At 37.2% G+C, this 18,339-nt stretch overlaps 3 protein-coding genes across 4 annotated transcripts in view; 1 reads left to right on the top strand and 2 right to left on the bottom strand.

Moving 5' to 3' along the window:
- The window catches only part of LOC126376708 (uncharacterized), a 251,230-nt gene that overhangs the window by 45,593 nt on the left and 187,298 nt on the right, over positions 1-18,339 (bottom strand). The window lies entirely within an intron of this gene.
- On the bottom strand, positions 3,294-4,928 carry LOC126376827 (acrosin-like). Its single transcript, XM_050024375.1, has 2 exons — positions 4,646-4,928; positions 3,294-3,381 (listed from the first exon to the last, which is right to left on the bottom strand). Exons 1-2 carry the CDS (start codon positions 4,882-4,884, stop codon positions 3,294-3,296), a joined length of 327 nt encoding a protein of 108 aa, XP_049880332.1. The 5' UTR covers positions 4,885-4,928.
- Positions 3,874-10,585, top strand: LOC126376637 (coiled-coil domain-containing protein 102A). 2 transcript variants are annotated; one of them, XM_050024167.1, is made up of 2 exons: positions 3,874-3,920; positions 8,762-10,585. In XM_050024167.1, exon 2 carries the CDS (start codon positions 8,783-8,785, stop codon positions 9,899-9,901), a length of 1,119 nt encoding a protein of 372 aa, XP_049880124.1. In that variant the 5' UTR covers positions 3,874-3,920; positions 8,762-8,782; the 3' UTR covers positions 9,902-10,585. The 2 variants fall into 2 exon arrangements, with proteins under 2 accessions (XP_049880124.1, XP_049880123.1); XM_050024166.1 differs by having other exon boundaries at positions 3,906-4,063.

Genomic DNA, 18,339 nt, shown 5'->3' with positions numbered 1-18,339 from the left:
AGCTTTGGAAAGGCGTCCAAAAACCATAGATTCTATTGTTTAAAAATGTTAATTAAGCGAAACTACAACCAAAACTTATAAAATTACATTTCACAATATATAAATGTTGATTGCTTCGGTTGTCTATAAATTCGTCATTTCATAAATCATTAATATTGATTTTACAGAAAATACGCTTATACAAAGTTATATTGCTTAACTTTTATGCTCGACTGAAGGCTACCGGTGATTGGCGGATAACATATTCTCCATGTTTTTGTGGCCTAAAAAATAATCTGATTGGTTGCCGCCTGAAACGTGAGGACACGAATCACTTCCTGTTTTTTAATAAAAAATATGAATAAAATTACAAATAATTTTGAATCTCTAAAGGAGATCATCGGCTCTCCATACTTTGGCCGGCCCAAATTTGAAAGTGCCGGCCAGAGAAAAAAAATGTGTCGAACCTTTCGAGTAGATTGCTCTGATCATTTTTTACTATGACACCAAACGTGTATGACCATTAGTTTGGCTTTAATTGGATTTTAAAAATCACGATTTTTCATACATTTTGTAAAAAAGAATATTATGTCCGTTTGGAAAAAGGGGATACAGGCGTATTACAAAGGACCGTTAGAACATTTATTAGTATGGCGCCAAACTTCTATGACCATTATTTTGACGTTTATTGGACTTTCCGTTTTGGTTAATATGTTAAAATGCCGGCAATCGAAAAGAATACGTCGAATCTGTCTAATAGTTGCTTCTCAATATTTTTTAATATGACACCAAACATCTATGATCATTATTTTGACTTTTATTGGAATTTACGTTTTAGTTCAAATGTGAAAAGTGCCGACCAGCAAAAATACCATGTAGACAGTATCGAGTAGATGCCTATTAACATTTTTTTCTATAGCACCGAACGTGTACGATCATTAGTTTGGCTTTTATTTTATTTTGAAAATCTTGATTTCTTAGTTATTTTGTTTAAAAATAAAGTGCTTTGGGCAAAAATTGCGATACGGCGGATTACAAAGGATCTTTAATACAACTTTGAACATTTAATAATCTGGCGCAAAACATTTTTGACCATTATTTTGACTTTGGCTTTTATTGGACTTTTTAAAATCTTTATTTTTTTATACATTTTAACAATGGCAACAAGCAGAGCTTTCCCAATGACTAGTTATTAGTCAGATAAATACTTTGTGTTTTTGTTTTGTGTGTTGGTAGGTGAACTTCTATATTAATACCATCTGATTTTAGATATGACGTTGGCTGTAGTTTTTGCATTCCACTCAACGTTACGGCCTAAGTTTAGGTTGAATTATTATGACCGTAGATGGTTACCACCCTCCAAAGATAAGCTTGCCATCTAGTGACGAAACTCGTATTTTGGCATGACGTCTGAAGTAGCTGTTAGGGAAGACAGCAGTCAGGCAGTTGTACTTTGCATGTATGCCGATCACAATATCCTGGTGCTACTCGGCCGATAACGTAGTACCTCTATCACCCCACTGTATTTTCCTTGTATACACACTTTTCTTAAAAAAAAAAAGTAGCTTCTAAAGCGTAAACGCAAACCTATTTTTAATTTATAAAAATGTGTCAAAAAGACGACTATATTACGCCTTTAGCAAGATAGTTCCATTATCACCAGATAAAACTTTTTTCGCCAAAGTGTAGGTATCTATGAAAACACCAGATTTTTGAAAAATCGAATCAAGTTCAAAATAGTGGTCATAGACGTTTAATGTCATAATAATAAACATTCTGACGATCCTTTAAATAACGCGCCTGTCATATTTTATTTTATAACAAAATAAATCAAAAATCGAGATTTTAAAAATCCAACAACAGCCAAACTAATGGTCATACACGATTATTGTCATAGTGAATAATGTTTACAGGTATCTTCTCGATAGTTTTGACATGTGTTTTTTGCTGACCGGCACTTTTCACATAGAAACTAAAACGTAAAGTCCAATAAAAGCCAAAATAATGGTCATAGACGTTTGGTGCCATAATAATAAATGGTCAAATGGATAAGTTTTAACGGGATATACCAATATTGTTTCTTGGCCGGCACTTCACATTTTCACCAAAATGTATGAAAAATACAAGTTTTTTTTTAATTCGAATAAAACCGAAAATATTGACGCTACAGCTTTGGTGCCATAGTAATAAATGCTCAGATGGATAAGTTCTAAGGATATATACCATTATTGTTACTTGGCCGGCACGTTACATTTTGAACAAAAATGTATGAAAAATACAGTTTTTTGAATTCGAATAAAACCGAAGATATTGATCCTACAGCTTTGGTGCCATAGTAATAAATGCTCAGGTGGATAAGATCTAACGGAATATAGCAAAAATATTTTTTGGCCGGCACTTTGACTTCTGGGCCGAAATCCGATGATCTCCTTTGAATACCAACTTTATTTCTTTAAAATATATCCTTAAAGTTACAATCAAGTAAATTATTCTTAAGGTAAAATCAAAAATAAATTACCTATACCGGCTATACCTATAAAAACTCACACAAATTTCACACATTAATTCACTTTTGCCTGGCTCGAAAATGTAGTACAGCACCATCTATATTTTTTTAAGGAACGTAGCTGATACTGGTGGGACCACCTTGTAATAAATGTAGTATATTTTTGCAATGTCTTCATATAAAGGAGAGTACCTGGCATTAATTATCAAATGATTTACTTTAAAGATCATATCGTAATAATTATAATTATGAAAACATTTTACTTCCATGGTTGATGGTTCTAAGTTTTAGAATTCGGATTATATAGTATATCAAACCTATTTTATAATAAATAAAAAATAAAGGTGAGTTCACCTAAGCGTACAAACGGCATTTTTTCCGTAGTTTACTTATATCTGAAAATCTCGTAATGACTGTGATTCTACAGCATGTATCTGATTTGCTACCTCATCATCATCAGCGCATTAACGTCCCCACTGCTGGGGCACGGGCCTTCCCTATGGATGGGTAGGGAGATCGGGCCTTAAACTATCACGCGGGCCCAGTGCGGATTGATGGTTATTAACGACTGCTAATGCAGCCGGGACCAACGGCTTAACGTGCCTTCCGAAGCACGGAGGAGCTCGAGATGAAAACTTTTTTTGTGGTCACCCATCCAATGACCGGCCTTTGCGAAAGTGGCTTAACTTCAACAATCGCAGACCGAGCGCGTTAACCGCTGCGCCACCGAGCTCCTCAACCTACCTACATAAATTTTATTAATAGCAAAAAAAAAAAAACAATTAAAACAAACTTTGTTTAATATCAATTAGAAATCTCTTAAAGATTCTTTTGGAACAGATTGGAACAGTCCCTTTCTGGCCATTTCATCAGCCCAGTCTTCAAATTCCCCTTTTCTGTAAATAAAAATACAAAATTAAAACCTCGAATCCCGAAACAAAATTACAGATTGTCCCTTAAAGTGGAAAAACTCAGCTAATTATCTTAATCATGTCTAAGTTAAGTACAACTAATTTGATAGGGTTTAAAAAAATATTACGGTTGGTAATAACCGAACCTCAAGGAAAAACAGAACCTTATAAAAGTAGTCTGTCCGTCTGTCTGTCGACGCAAGACTCTTTTTCTCGGGAATGCGTGGAGGTATTATGGAGGTAGAATAAAATTTGAGTTTACCGGGTAGATTGCTCATCTATAATCTAGTAACGTAATAGGGCCTTTATAAGAAAAGCACTGTAAGAAATTTTTTAAACGCATCAGAATACTGCAATGCGATTTTATCAGAATAGGTAGCTCGAGGTCACGTGTTCATGCTGTACAAATATTACGTTACTTAAAATGTGAAAAAGAGATAAAGCTACACTGAAAACAAGTGCTTTTTGCAGTTGCTACTTTACTCCATTCCATACAAGTAAAACACGCCGCCGCTACTCTGAAGGTAAAAGTGTTTTTTTGTCCCCAAAAATTGTGAATTGTAAAATTTATCGTGAAATCAAGATTATTCTAAGAGTAAAATGAATTAGAAACAAAGGCAGCCTTTCTATTATTGTATTATGTTATAATTTTTCACTCATCATAGAGGTAAGTTTCATATTTTTCTATATAATATGAAGGAGGTTGCATGTAAAATGTATTTACCTATTTCTTGATTTGTAATTGTTTTATTTAATAACAATTTCTGCTTATTTATCAATCAGATGACGTTATCAAACATAGTATGATAATAAAGCGGAGCTATTAATCGGTAAAATATTGTTGTTAATTCGAGAGAAGTGGAGACATGATTTTTATTTCCAAATAGGTATGTTACCAAAATATTTCAGGAGTACCATACTTTATTTACAATGCTTCACTTGATACAACTCAACTTATATGTTTTGTAAACACATGATTAAAAAGTAATAATACCTACAAAAGTAATACTAAAATTAAGTAATAGTAATGAAAATTATAAGAATTAATGCTTATCATTACATTTCCATCCAATAAGAATTGTGGTGTAGATATTTAGTTAGTCCAATAAGAAAACTTTAAAAAGAGATGAATTTTGTTTATTCTCATTAAATGTTTCACATTCATCCATCGTTTCATGCAGTTTAAAGTAGATTCTACTAAACCTTTTCTAACGACTTCTCTAATTTGGTTAAGAAGAATTGAACTTACGCATAAAACTCTTTGTAACGAGCCATCCGCGGTCTTCCGATGAAGAGGTAAACGCAGGTGCCTGCGATGGCTGATATTGTCAGGGCCTGAGCGAGGACGCTCTTGGTTTGAGACCAGTGGAGCCCCCGCATGATGGGTTTGGCGCGGCAGGGGGGGCAGGGCGGCGGGGGGGTGCACACCTGCGGGCAGGGGGGCGGCGGTGGCGGCGAGCACGGTGGACACGGCGGCCCGCAACTCATGCTGCTGTAAGGGGTTAGGTCTTAGCATACAATAAGAAATTATACGGCGTATAGAACGGTAACTCACCCCTCCCCCGCCAGCTTCTGAGCTAGATTTACCTCACCCCCTTCGGTTTTACTTTAGTCTTCAATCGTGTGGGCGGTAGACGTCAATATGTAGTGTCTGTGTGAAACGAGGCTTTTTGTACAAAGTGTCTGGGGTGTGGTCTTAGTCAAATGGTTCGAAAAAATTCATAATTAATCAGTGGAATTTATAACACGTTTGTATTGCTATTGGCACGTAGTGTTAAATCCGTTAAATATGTCATAGTACCTATAAATTGTCGTAAATAAAATAGCTAGAACTTTATTGCCGAAACACGACTGAAATAGATTCATGCATAGTGTTGGGTTCTTACCCGGAAAATTCCCGCGTTTTGGGAATTTTCCCAATTCTGAGGGAAAAAACCCGAAAAATTCCCATTTCAAGGGAAAATATTTTTTATCGCATATATTTGTATTAAAAGTAAGGATTTCCAACAAAGACCATTTAAATATAATGTATGCCTACTTATGCCCAATTTATCTTCTGTCGTAGTGTCGTATGAACTCTTAAAAAACTTAAAGGAGATCATCGGATTTCGGCCCAGAAGTCAAAGTGTCGGCCAAAAAATAATTTTGCTATATTCCGTTAGATCTTATCCATATGAGCATTTATTACTAAGGCACCAAAGCTGTAGGGTCAATATCTTCGGTTTTATTCGATTTTAAAAAACTGTATTTTTCATAAATTTTTGGTGAAAATGTAAAGTGCCGGCCAAGTAACAATAATGGTATTATCCTTAGAACTTATCCGTCTGAGCATTTATTACTATGGCACCAAAGCTGTAGGGTCAATATTTTCGGTTTTATTCGAATTAAAAAAAAACTGAATTTTCATATATTTTTGGTGAAAATGTGAAGTGCCGGCCATGAAACAATATTTGTATATCCCGTTAGAACTTATCCATTTGACCATTTATTATTAGGGCACCAAACGTCTATGACCATTATTTTGACTTTTGTTGGACTTTACGTTATAGTTTCTGTGTGAGAAGTGCCGGTCAGCAAAAAACACATATCAAAGCTATCGAGAAGATACCTGTAAACATTATTCACTATGACAAAAACGTGTATGACCATTAATTAGTTTGGCTTTTGTTGGATTTAAAAAAAACTTGATTTTTGATTCATTTTGTATAAAAATAAAATATAACAGTCGCGTTATTTAAAGGATCGTCAGAATGTTTATTACTAGGGCATTAAACGACTATGACCAATATTTTGAACTTAATTCGATTTTCCAAAAATCAAAAAAAGTTTTATCTAGTGATAATGGAACTATCTTGCTAAAGGCGTAATATGGTGGTCGTCTTTTGAAAAATAGGTTTGCGTTTGACCACTACCTTACCTGATGGTGATACACGCTTAAGAAGCTACTTTTTTTAAAGAAATGTATACAAGGAATAAACAGTGGGGTGATAGAGGTACTATATTATTGGCCGAGTAGCACCAGGACATTGTGATAGGCATACTTGCAAAGTACAACTACCCGACTCCTGTTTTCCCTAACAGATACTTCAGACGTCATGTCAAAATACGAGTTTCGTCACTAGATGGCAAGCTTATCTTTGGAGGGTGGTAACCATTTACGGTCAAGGTGAATCAATACCATAATTCAACCTAAACTTAGGCCGTAACGTTGAGTCGAATGCAAAAACTACAGCCAACGTCATATCTAAAATCAGATAGTATTAATATAGAAGTTAACCTAACAACACACAAAACAAAAACACAAAGTATTTATCTGACTAATAACTAGTCATTGGGAAAGCTCTGCTTGTTGTCATTGTTAAAATGTATAAAGAAAAGTTTTTTTAAAAAGTCCAATAAAATCGAAAGTCGACATTTAGTAATATAGTAAAAATACGTCGTTCAAGTCGTTTACCAAAAGATTTGACTTATTTTGTTTCGCTGGCTGACATTTTCCCATTTGAACCAAAACGGAAAGAGAGACGAATAAAAAGTCAAGATAACGGTCAAAAATGTTTTGCGCCAGATTATTAAATGTTCTAAAGGTCCTTTGTAATCCGCCGTACCGCATTTTTTACCCAAAGCACTTTTTTATAGAAAATAAATAAGAAATCAAGATTTTTAAAATACACTAAAAGCCAAACTAATGGTCTTACAAGTTTGGCGCTATAGAAAAAAATGTTAACAGACATCTACTCGATACTCTCAACATTATATTTTTGCTGGTCGGCATTTTTCATATTTAAACTAAAACGTAAATTCCAATAAAAGTCAAAATAATGGTCATAGATGTTTGGTGTTATTAAAAAATATGGAGAAGCAACTATTAGACAGATTCGACGTATTTTTTTCGATGGCCGGCATTTTAACATATTAACCAAAACTGAAAGTCCAAATAATGGTCATAGAAGTTTGGCGCCATACTAATAAATGTTCTAACGGTCCTTTGTAATACGCCTGTATACCTCTTTTTCCCAACGGACATAATATTATTTTTTACAAAATGTATGAAAAGTCGAGATTTTTAAAATCCAATTAAAGCCAAACTAATGGTCATATACGTCTGGTGTCATAGTAAAAAATGTTCAGAACAATCTACTCGAAAGGTTTGACACATTTTTTTTCTCTGACCGGCACTTTCAAATTTGGGCCGGCCAAAGTTGGGAAAGCCGATGATCTGCTTTGTAATATATTTTGAATGGAATGTTCGATTTTAATAATTCCATGCAAAGATATCTACATATTATAGGATATATAGGATGCTTTTGGCACGAGAGAATGTCATCATCGAGGAGCAACATGGTTTTGTGCAAGAAATAGGCTTAACAAAACTTACTTACGTCAGACCGCTGTTAGAACATGGGTTTCAAATATGGACTTGACTTTACTATCGGAAGGACATTGCACTACTAGAGAGAGTCCAAAGAAGAGCAACAAAGATGGTGACAGTACTGGCTGGCCGGAGTGGACCTTAGCGGGGGCCGCAGGACTCTCACCTCTGGCTTGCCTTCATTGGCCAGCCAGAGTGGGGCGTTAGAGCTATACGCTCGCAGGGTGGAAATGAAAGATGCATAAGTCGCGAGTTGGTAAGGCTGGTAAACCACCTCGCAGAAAGCGGTGTACACTTCTTGAAACTCTGAGATGCTCACAACCATGTTGCTGCCTTGCCGTCCAGTCGCGTCGGCTAGATAGGTGGCCCAACCAGTGAGTAACGAGTCACCGCCTGCCCAATGTATCTCTGTTATTAACATTGGTCGAGCAGGCGCCATAGTCCCCCATAGCCCCAGTATATAGGTTCACTAACCCCCAACCCAATAGCCCAGTTCCTTTTGTTCCCATAATCTGCAATAGTCCTACACGAACCAGGGATTGTCTTTGGGTGCACTCCCATAGTGCATACAGGGATAATCGCCGGTTGGTGTCACAACACATTTAGAGTAAATTGTCTTAAGGGGCCTCTACGTGTTGGCTTCGGCCCCACGCACGCCTTCCAAAAGTCCGGGACTCCATGACAGACCCGACCCGAGACATGGAAACGACATACAAATAATAATAAGATTAAAAATAATTAAATAAAAAATATTTTCCCATGATTCGGGAATTTTTCGGGTGTTTATTTTATTTTCCCATATTTTCCCGATATTTTTTCTTTCCCACCCAATTTTTTCTTTCCCTGCCCATCACTATTCATGCATCATACAGTTAGACTCGCTAGGTATCACTATAGACCTCGTTTTGGCCATTTCCTTTGTTCCTCTGGCCTAGATTTTCCGTCATCACCTACTTCCTTAATATTAGTAATAACAAAACGTACAATTTGTTCCAGGGACGTCGCCACAAATGAAAGATGGCACAAAGCTCGCACGGCGGCAGCCACAGGCGCAGCAGGGACCACGACGGCGCGCGGTACACCAACAACGACTGGGAGGCCAAGGAGGCTCTGTACCAGCGCGAGCTGGATGAGGCCCGCGCCCGCGCCACGCAGATGGAGAAGACCATGCGCTGGTGGTCCGACTGCACGGCCAATTGGCGCGAAAAGTGGAGCAAGGTACGTAACGAACGCAACAAGGCGCGCGACGAAGCCAAACAACTCAAAAACAAACTCGACATCGTCACTAAAGAATTCAACACAATCAAAACTGAAAAGAACGACCTTGAACACCAACTAGTTGAACTCAAAAGGGACAATGAAAAGCTGCTCAGCATAGGAGAAACCAGGGTAGTCACGGCAGATCTCAATACAGACGACGGCGTGGAACTGAGAAGGCGGAACGTCGGGTATGTTTCGCCGAATGAGCCGTCAATACGCCAGCGGGCCTCGCTTGACTCACACAAGTTCTCCAATGTTGACAACGTGCTAGCGAACAAATTGAGCGAGATGAGGCTGCGTCTAGACGAAACTTGCAAGAGTCTGCAAAGCGAAAAAGACCAAAAAGCGTTCCTACTCGCCAAAATAGAAACGTTGACCGCTGAACTCCACAATACTAAAATGGAAGCAACGCACAGCGATAGAACTATAGGATCCACCGATTCTAGTCACAGTGAAGTAGAAAGACTGCAGAACGAGCTACAAGACGAAGTAGCAGCCAAACAGGTGTTAGAGGAGAAAATTGCCGAGTACAAAATGGAAGTGGAGAGGCTCAAATCTGAGAACACGATACAGTGGAGCAAAAGAGAGTTACTAGAGACGGAAAACATAGCAATACTTAGAGAGAATAAGAAGCTGTATAGTCAAGTGTGCGAGCTACGAGAGCAAATACACAAGTTGAATAGGATATCTGATGGAAGCGCGTACGTTATGAATGATAGGCTGGACTCCAACGTTCTTTACGTTAGAAAAACCAGTGTCAGTCCGAGATCTCAAGAGTCGAGTAACGCGTCATCGGAAGGGAACGTGGTGATGGAAAAAGTGACGACTTCAGAAGAAGATGACTTAGCCATAGTCGAAAAGAGCGAGAGTTCTTAGGTTCTTACCTTTCTTTTTAAAAATTGGTCTCTCAAATATAGTCAACGATAATTTTCGAAAGCGAGCGACTTTTGACATTGACGAACGGATGTCAAATGTTGTCGATTCAAACTTCGATCAACACTGGTAGGAAATAAAAATACCAATGAGTTTGCAGTCGCATGATGTGTTAACTTTTAAATTTAGAAAAGACCCTGAGAATAACGTTCTCCGTAAACGGAAAACTACTAAAATATTAGTCGCTACATGATATTAAAAGAAATGTCAAAAATATTGATTGATTGTAATCATTGCATTACAAAAAAAAATACCAAGGCTAAAGATTAAAAAAAAGTTGATACGGCACTTTTTTTTTAGTAGCTATAGTTTGACGAAATTCGACGATACAAACATAATATAAATGTAAAAAATAAATGAAATCATTGACTAAGCAAGGTTTAAAATTGAGCAATAATATTGAATATCATTCTAATATGAAATCTGCATTCCATAGCAAAATTCCAAAGCTGCATTTCGGTTTTTTTGACATAATTTTATTTCATTGGTGATTGGGAAAATGAGTTAGTACAATTGGGTATTTGACTGGGACAAAGATACATTATAAAATGCCAATCTAGAAATAGAAGCCAGTCTAAGATGACCAGAAAGCAATCTCATTTTACTTATCGACATATTTTCGAATTTTATTTATTAATTAAGTGACAGACAGATCTAGACTAAATCCACCATCCACAATCTCCAGTTGAAGAAATGTTATATCATGGTAGATCTTATTTTAATGTTTTTCCCATATATTACAAGGTCACAATTACGTTGGACTGGTATCATTATACTATGTACATTATACATATATTTTTTGCTAAGTTGTCATTTTTTGTAGAATAACTTCGAAAAGACTTTCTTATGTTAAGTAAAACTATCATCGAAAGAAGGTGTTACTTGATGCATAGACCATATTTGCCCCCTAGAGGGTAAGTGTAAAGAACAATTTACAAAGTTTTGTGTCTGTACGAAACTTTAACACCCCTATTCTAAGATGTTCACTCGAAACTTTATCCACGCGACTCCACTTCAGCTAAGGTTTTCGGTATTGACGATGACATTTACGTCCTCGGCTCGAGGACTACTAACTGGAGTCGAGCATATCATACTGCCAACATAATAATAAGAAATTAATGACGTCATGCTTCCATTCAACCTCACCAGAGTAAACTCGAGTTATGGTTGAGGCGACGTCTAAGTATACCGATTTTGAGATGAGTTCGAGGATTTCCCTAAGGGGCCGTCCATTAATCGTGTGATGTTTTTTTTGGCATTTTTGACCACCCCCCTCCCCCCCCTGGTGATACATGGTGAGGTTCAAGGCTAACCCCCCCCCCATCCTATATCATGTGTATTTTTAGCACCTACCAAAATAATTGCACGAAACGCCGCTTTTCGGTTCAGTATCGCGCGTTTGCCGAAAAAATAAATACTCGACACCCCCCCCCCCCCCCCCCCTATGATATTTCGTGATTATTTCATGGACCCCTCCCCCCCTCTCGAGCCTCGCACGATTAATGGATGGCCCCGAAGCTCGCCTCGTTCGAGTTAACATCTCAGATTTATCTGACATTTTATTCATGAAACAGTCGACGTTCGTTGTGAAAATTAGGATTATTATAAAGTACACGAAAATTGCGTAAAGTAGTGTTGCAATATCCATGTTAGTGATTGTTGAATATTGTGATAGTCTAGTTTTATAAGGTAATCTGTAACTAGAGATTGAATCTAAGCAGTGCAGGGCAAATCTTTAAGGGTTGAACCACGTCTAGCAGCCTTTAACCTATTTAAAAACCCCGTTGGTTAAAATATTTGTGACATCGTAACGAATACTGAGGGGGTTGATTCAGACTATGATTCTGAGTTAATATCAAGTGGAATTTTCCGTCGCATAAAAATGAAAATAATTTAAAAAAATATATGAATTTTCCGACAGGAAATTCTACTTGATATCAACTCAAGAATCATGGTCTGAATCGTCCCCCTCAGTATTAGTTACGGTGTCACTAATACTCATACCTACTTGTATGATTTGTATGTTTACAATAAATAAATCTTTGGGGGCTAACATTAATCTATTAACAGACCTCACGACTCAGAGCTGCCATCTATCGAGTTGTTATGTTAGCCTCCATTGTTGATTGTCCAGACTTGTCACAGATTATAAAATATACCGCATAATGCTGGTGATCCTCTAGACGGATAATATTAGTATCAAAAATCGTATATTCTCAATGTAAGTTCAATTGTCATATCTACAATTATCATTTAATGATAATTATCCAATAGTATTTTTATTAAGATCATTTTTTAAATATTTTATTTTTAAAAGATAAGAATGCGATTTTTATGTGCGTACTACAACCCGAAATACGGCGGCCATGTTGAGATTCGTGTGACGTCAGATTTCACAAAATAAATAATAAAACAAAAACTAACTATCTGTTAGGTTTTAATTCACTTGAAGTGACGCGTAGTTTGACAGATTCTTTGTTTATTAAAATGTGACGTCACTGGGCAAAATGTCACGTGACCAACCGTTTTCGCGCGAAATTTGCAATTAAAAAAGAAAAAAATGTTTTTTCTATTATTTACAGCTTTTTGAGAAAATAAAATATATTAAGAGGTATAAAATAAGTGTTTGTAATTTTTTAATACTTATTACAATTCTAACTAAGCAAGAGCAAAAAAGCACTTTGCTACATCGACCGCTTACGCACGCTATCGTCCTAGCAAATGACGGTTCTGAAGTGCAGAAAGGGATAGAAGTATGGAAAAGTGCTGACAAATTTGGTTTGACCCAATATGAACCATTAGACCATGCATACAAGTAATAAGTATATTATATAATCTGTGACCGTTATGTTATTTTCACATCATGTTATGTATCAAACACCAAAAGCTATATTCCTGTTTGAAAGATGCCAATTATTAGACTAAGAATAATGTAGCCTTTATTGAAAGGCGGAATAAAAGCATTTATCATAGGCCGAGCGTACAAAAATTAAGAGTACCTATTATAAGTAAAATAATAATGTTGGCTTCCTTGTAATTATAGTTTTTGACCAAAATTCACACATGGCTGATGAGCTGAACGCTTAGACTAACTAACATCAGTATTGGCCCCGATTCCTGCAGACACCGCCTTATTTTATTTTAAGTTATATCCGTCATTTTCATATTCGTCGAAAAGGAAAGAGACGGATGATTCACAGCTCTTAATTTTAGGAAGAATGAGTAAATGAATGAATAACCCGGGTGAATCAAAAGGTATCTCGCTGGTATGCAATCCGTTTGACGTGCTGTCTACTTAACTGTGTCGGGTATTGACTGATGTAAAATTTTTAGACGGTTGAAAACAACAAATCTAAAAAGATTTGTGCTTAAAATTGACGTGTGTTCCATAAATTTTATGCTTGTCGATTACCCGTCCCTTTCCTTTTCGGCGGATAAGAAAATGACAGATATAACTTAAAATTAGATGGTATTTACAGGAATTAGCACCACTGTTACAAAGCGAAGACTAAAATATAAACTAGGTTTAAAATAATAGTCCGTGTCGCGAAAGAAGTCCCGCGGCTGCGATGCTACTGTCGCAGATTATGACTTGTCAATGAGAGTCTTTCCAGGCTACTTTCACCAAAAACAATATAGATGGCGTTGTGCAGCTTTAACGTGATAATTTTCTCATTACTCGAGTACATAATTTGTTCCAAAATACAATGTAATGGCAGAAGCATAGATAAAAATATTTGTTGCTTGATATTTGGATCACATTATGTATAAAATTACGGAATAAAAATGGGTGGAAGATGTAATTGTGCCCTGGGTGTAATAACTTTTTACTATACCCATCATTTATACCCAAAAACGAAGATAAAAAATGCATATGTCTGTTTTCCATGAAATTAGAAGGTTAAACGAAGGAAAATGTGTACAGCGCCATCTATATTGTTTTTGAGGAACGTAGCCTGGAAAATCCCTCATTAGTTTCATTAAAATCCGTCGACTTCTTTCGTGGCGCGGATTATTCAAAACCTATTTATTTTTTAGTCTTCGTGAAGGCTGTATGCGCTGTTTACATTGCCACCACTGCTAGTAGCATCATAAAATTAAATCTATGGTTATAATACGACTGAGAGATCCGTCCAAATGGCGAATACTATGTCTTTAAAATACCTTTCTTGCAAGGCGCAAAGTACGGACTGTAGTGACAACGAATTGTTATTGACTTTCTGGAGAATAAAATGAGAATTTACATCTCAATTTTTCGCCTTTGCGGTGAGAAACATGTTGGCTACTAGTCTGTGGTGTCATAATTACGTAAGTGCGAATAAAAAAAAAGCAACACGTTTGCCAGTGTCGCCACGAATACTATGTAGAATACGCCTAGCGGACAAACTAGGTAACTTGTTGAGATCTATGTCCCGAGGTTTTTTATATGTTAAATTGGCGCCACTTGAACATGTGCGTTATCTGTGGACAGTGTTGATGCGTGACTCCAATTAATAAGTATTCGATGGAAAAAAGCGCGGGAAACTTCCGAAATTGGCGGTCGTGTTTTTTTAGTGAAAATTTAATTTAATTGATTTCGTGTGGGTTCAGTGGAGTAATTCTGTATTATTTTATCTGTTAATTCATATTTATATATATTCTTTTAAAATACTTGCTGCTGTGTAGTGGTAAGTGAGTTTTTCTTTTTACTATGGGGGTTGATCCCCCCGACGACCCCGGTGGCGGCCGGGATCGTCATCGCGTCCCTCATGTAGGGATGGAAGTTATTGTAGACGATACATCGTCAATGGATACGGAGGACGGGTCCTCCTCTCAAGTCAGAAAACGTGTAAGACCCTTGAGAAAGATTTGCAAACATTGCAACAAAAAGCGCAAAAGTAAAAATGGTAAAAACGTTTCGGGTGCAGACAAGTGCAATTGCAACTCTGACGAAGACAATTCTCTTTTACCAACAATACCTGATCCTCCACCTCCACCACCAACAGTCACAGTAACCAATCAGCAAACCCAGCAGCAACAGCAAGTTGGTAGGAAATATGTTTCTTCCGACCTAGCACCCTATGTGGTGCATATTCAAAAGGAGCAGTCTACTCCTGACGATCCTGTTTCACTGCATCCCATTCAGTTTGGTAGCATCCTAAAGAAAAATATGATTAAAAACATAGTGAACGGTAGCTTGAAACGGATCGGCAGAAATAGACTATCCATGGCCTTTTCCACATATTCTGATGCTAACGCCTTTATTGAAAATCCTTGCCTTGCCAGCCATAGTTTGAGAGCTTTCATTCCAACCTTCATTATAACACGGATGGGAGTTGTCAGGGGTGTCCCTGCTGACTGGCCCGAGGATGAGATTTTGGATAATGTGAATGTCCCCATTGGTTGTGGGAAAGTTCTTAAAGCTAGGAGAATAAAAAGTAAAAAAATTATAAATGGGTCTCCAGAATTTACTAACACTGAAACAGTTGTTTTAACTTTCGATGGACAAGTATTACCAAAACGTGTGTTTATGTGCTATACTCCATTGACTGTCGACTTGTACATTTACCCAACCATTCAATGTTACAGCTGCTGCCGTTTTGGTCATACAAAGGCTCAATGCCGCTCCAAGCCTCGCTGTTATAAATGCGGGCAAGGTCATACTGCCGAATCTTGTTCAGTAGAACAAGAGGATGGATCATGTTGTCTTTGTTCTGGCTATCATTTTGCCACTAGTAAGGCTTGTCCTGAATTTTCCCGACAAAAAAATATCAAAGTGTCAATGGCTCAAAACTGCATCTCATATTTAGAGGCTTCCAAATTACATCCCATTGTCTCCAAATCTTTTGCTGACGTTCTTAGAACTCCGCAACATAAACAATCTCAAGATGAGGCTGCTAACCCAGCAGCTCGATTGTCCCCATCTTCCAGCTCATATAAAAAGACAGTTTTCCTTAAGCCTCGTGCTCCTCCTACGCCTTCGGCTGGGTATGACCGGGCTGCACATGCATCCCTTATAAAAGATTATGATATTCCTCTATCTTCACCAAATGGTTCTGCTCTGAAAAATGATAACTCAGAAAATGATAAATCAAACCAACCCATAGCAAAATTAATTTTGTCTCTTATTGAGCTTTTGTTTAAATCCAGTTTAATTCCCACCAATTCTATACCGTCTCACGTTGCCCAACTAATTGAAAACACTGTGTCTATCAATCCCAATAATGGATCAGGTACTCCTACAGTGGAATTGTAGAAGTGCTGTTGATAAAAAACCTGAAATAATATTTTTAATTAATAAATATAATCCCTCAATAGTCTGTCTCTCAGAGACATGGCTTCTGCCTGAATATTCTTTTAGAATATCAGGTTTTAATATTCTTAGGAAGGACAGAGCTAGTGATGCGCATGGTGGTGTTGCCATCCTTATCAATAGTTCTGTTCCTTACCAACAAATATCTCTTCCTCCTGTAAATAATGGTGTTGAAGCCATTGCTATCTCTGTAAATAATGTGTGTATAGTTTCTGTATATATTGCTCATCCTACTGTAGCTTTGTATAGTGAACTCACTAATATATTACAATCTATACCAAGCCCTTTTTTAGTACTAGGTGATTTTAATGGCCAACACCCGGCGTGGGGAGGGTCATCTAGACATATTTTTTATGGAGAAGAAATGTTGGGAATTTTAAATTCTCTCAATCTCTGTATTTTAAATGATGGAACTCCTACTCGGCGTACTGGCCCTGACGAGGGCCCTAGTGCTCCAGATCTCTCTATATGTACGCCTAATCTTGCTTCTATTCTTTCATGGTCAGTTCACCCTTCTACTTGTGGAAGTGACCATCATCCCATAACTATTAAGTTTCCTTCGTTACATCCAACGATAGCTCCGAAACCTACTCCCCGTATGAAATATAGATTACCCAGTGATTGGTCTGCATTTAGTCAGCAAGTTGACAGTAAAGTTTCAAACCTCCCTTCTGTCTGTATGGGTAATGAGATCGCTTGCTCTGAGGCCCTTGTCAAAGTCATGATTGAGGTTGCAGATGCTTTATTCCCAATTAAAGTGGGCGGCTCTAGAAAGATCCCCTGTCCACCTTGGTGGGACAGTGAGTGCACAGAGGCTATAAAAAATAGGAGGGAAGCAGAAAGGGTATATTCTTGTTTTATGACATCTGTGAACTATGAGCTTTACTGTCAAGTGGCACAGGACACTCGTAAACTTTTGAAAAAAAAGAAGTTTGAGGGATGGAGAAGATTCTGTAATAGTATTTGTCCAGATGTTAATGTTTCTGTTGTTTGGCAAAGCATTAGGAGATTCAGAATGGGTGTTATCCCATCGTCTAGAGGCTCTTTATCTTTAGAGGTAGCTGAGCAATTTCTAGATAATCTAGCTCCTTCTTCAGTTCCTGAGTTGCAAATTCAGTGCTTGCCGACTTCAATTTCTTATAATTTATCAGGATTAAATTCACCTTTTTCCATGTCTGAAATTAAAGGCATTTTAACATGTTTAATTGACACGTCACCCGGTCAAGATGGTATACCCTATTCTTTTTTCTGTAACAGCAGTGATAACACTTTAAATTACTTTTTAAATATTATAAATTCTATTATGTTGTCTGGCAACATTCCCCTCTCATGGAGGTCCCAGTCAGTAATACCTATCTTAAAACCAAAGAAATCTCCTTCTGACGCATCTTCTTACCGACCTGTTGTTCTATCTTCTGTGCTGGCTAAATTGGCAGAACATTTAGTTAAGAATAGGCTAGAATGGTATTTAGAAAGCAATAGATTGCTCTCTGATAGTCAGTTCGGCTTCAGAAAGGGCAGAAGTACTTCTGATAGTTTGAGTCTGTTTATGACTGACATTAGACTGGCATTTTCAGAAAATAAATCCATCCTCTCTGCTTTTTTAGACATTAAAGGTGCCTATGATAATGTTGTTATTTCTATTCTCCATAAGAAATTAAATTCATTAAATGTTCCGGAAATGCTCACTTCTTTTATTATTGGAATGCTGTCAGAGAGATCTATAAGTATTACACTAGATGGGTCCCAGATGTCTAGACTTGTTTGGCAGGGCTTACCTCAAGGCTCAGTGCTGAGCCCTTTACTATATAATGTATATACTTATGATTTAGAGGATTCCTTAAGTAACTCAGTTAACATTTTACAGTATGCAGATGATCTTTTATTGTATTCTTCAGGTAAATCTGTTTCTAATTTATGTAACACACTTACAACATCTCTTGGAATATTGAAGGGTTGGCTGGATGATAATGGCTTAGAATTATCCGTTTCCAAAAGCAATGTAGTGCTTTTTTCCCGTATGAGATCTCCCCCTGAAATTAATGTTTTTTATGATAATATCCCCATGCCTGTAAGTTTACAATGTAAA

This window comes from Pectinophora gossypiella, chromosome 21 (genome assembly GCF_024362695.1).
Source record: "Pectinophora gossypiella chromosome 21, ilPecGoss1.1, whole genome shotgun sequence".
Taxonomy (NCBI): Eukaryota; Metazoa; Arthropoda; class Insecta; order Lepidoptera; family Gelechiidae; genus Pectinophora; species Pectinophora gossypiella.
The sequence above is the reverse complement of the archived record's forward strand: the minus strand, read 5'-3'. Positions and strand labels throughout refer to the sequence as shown.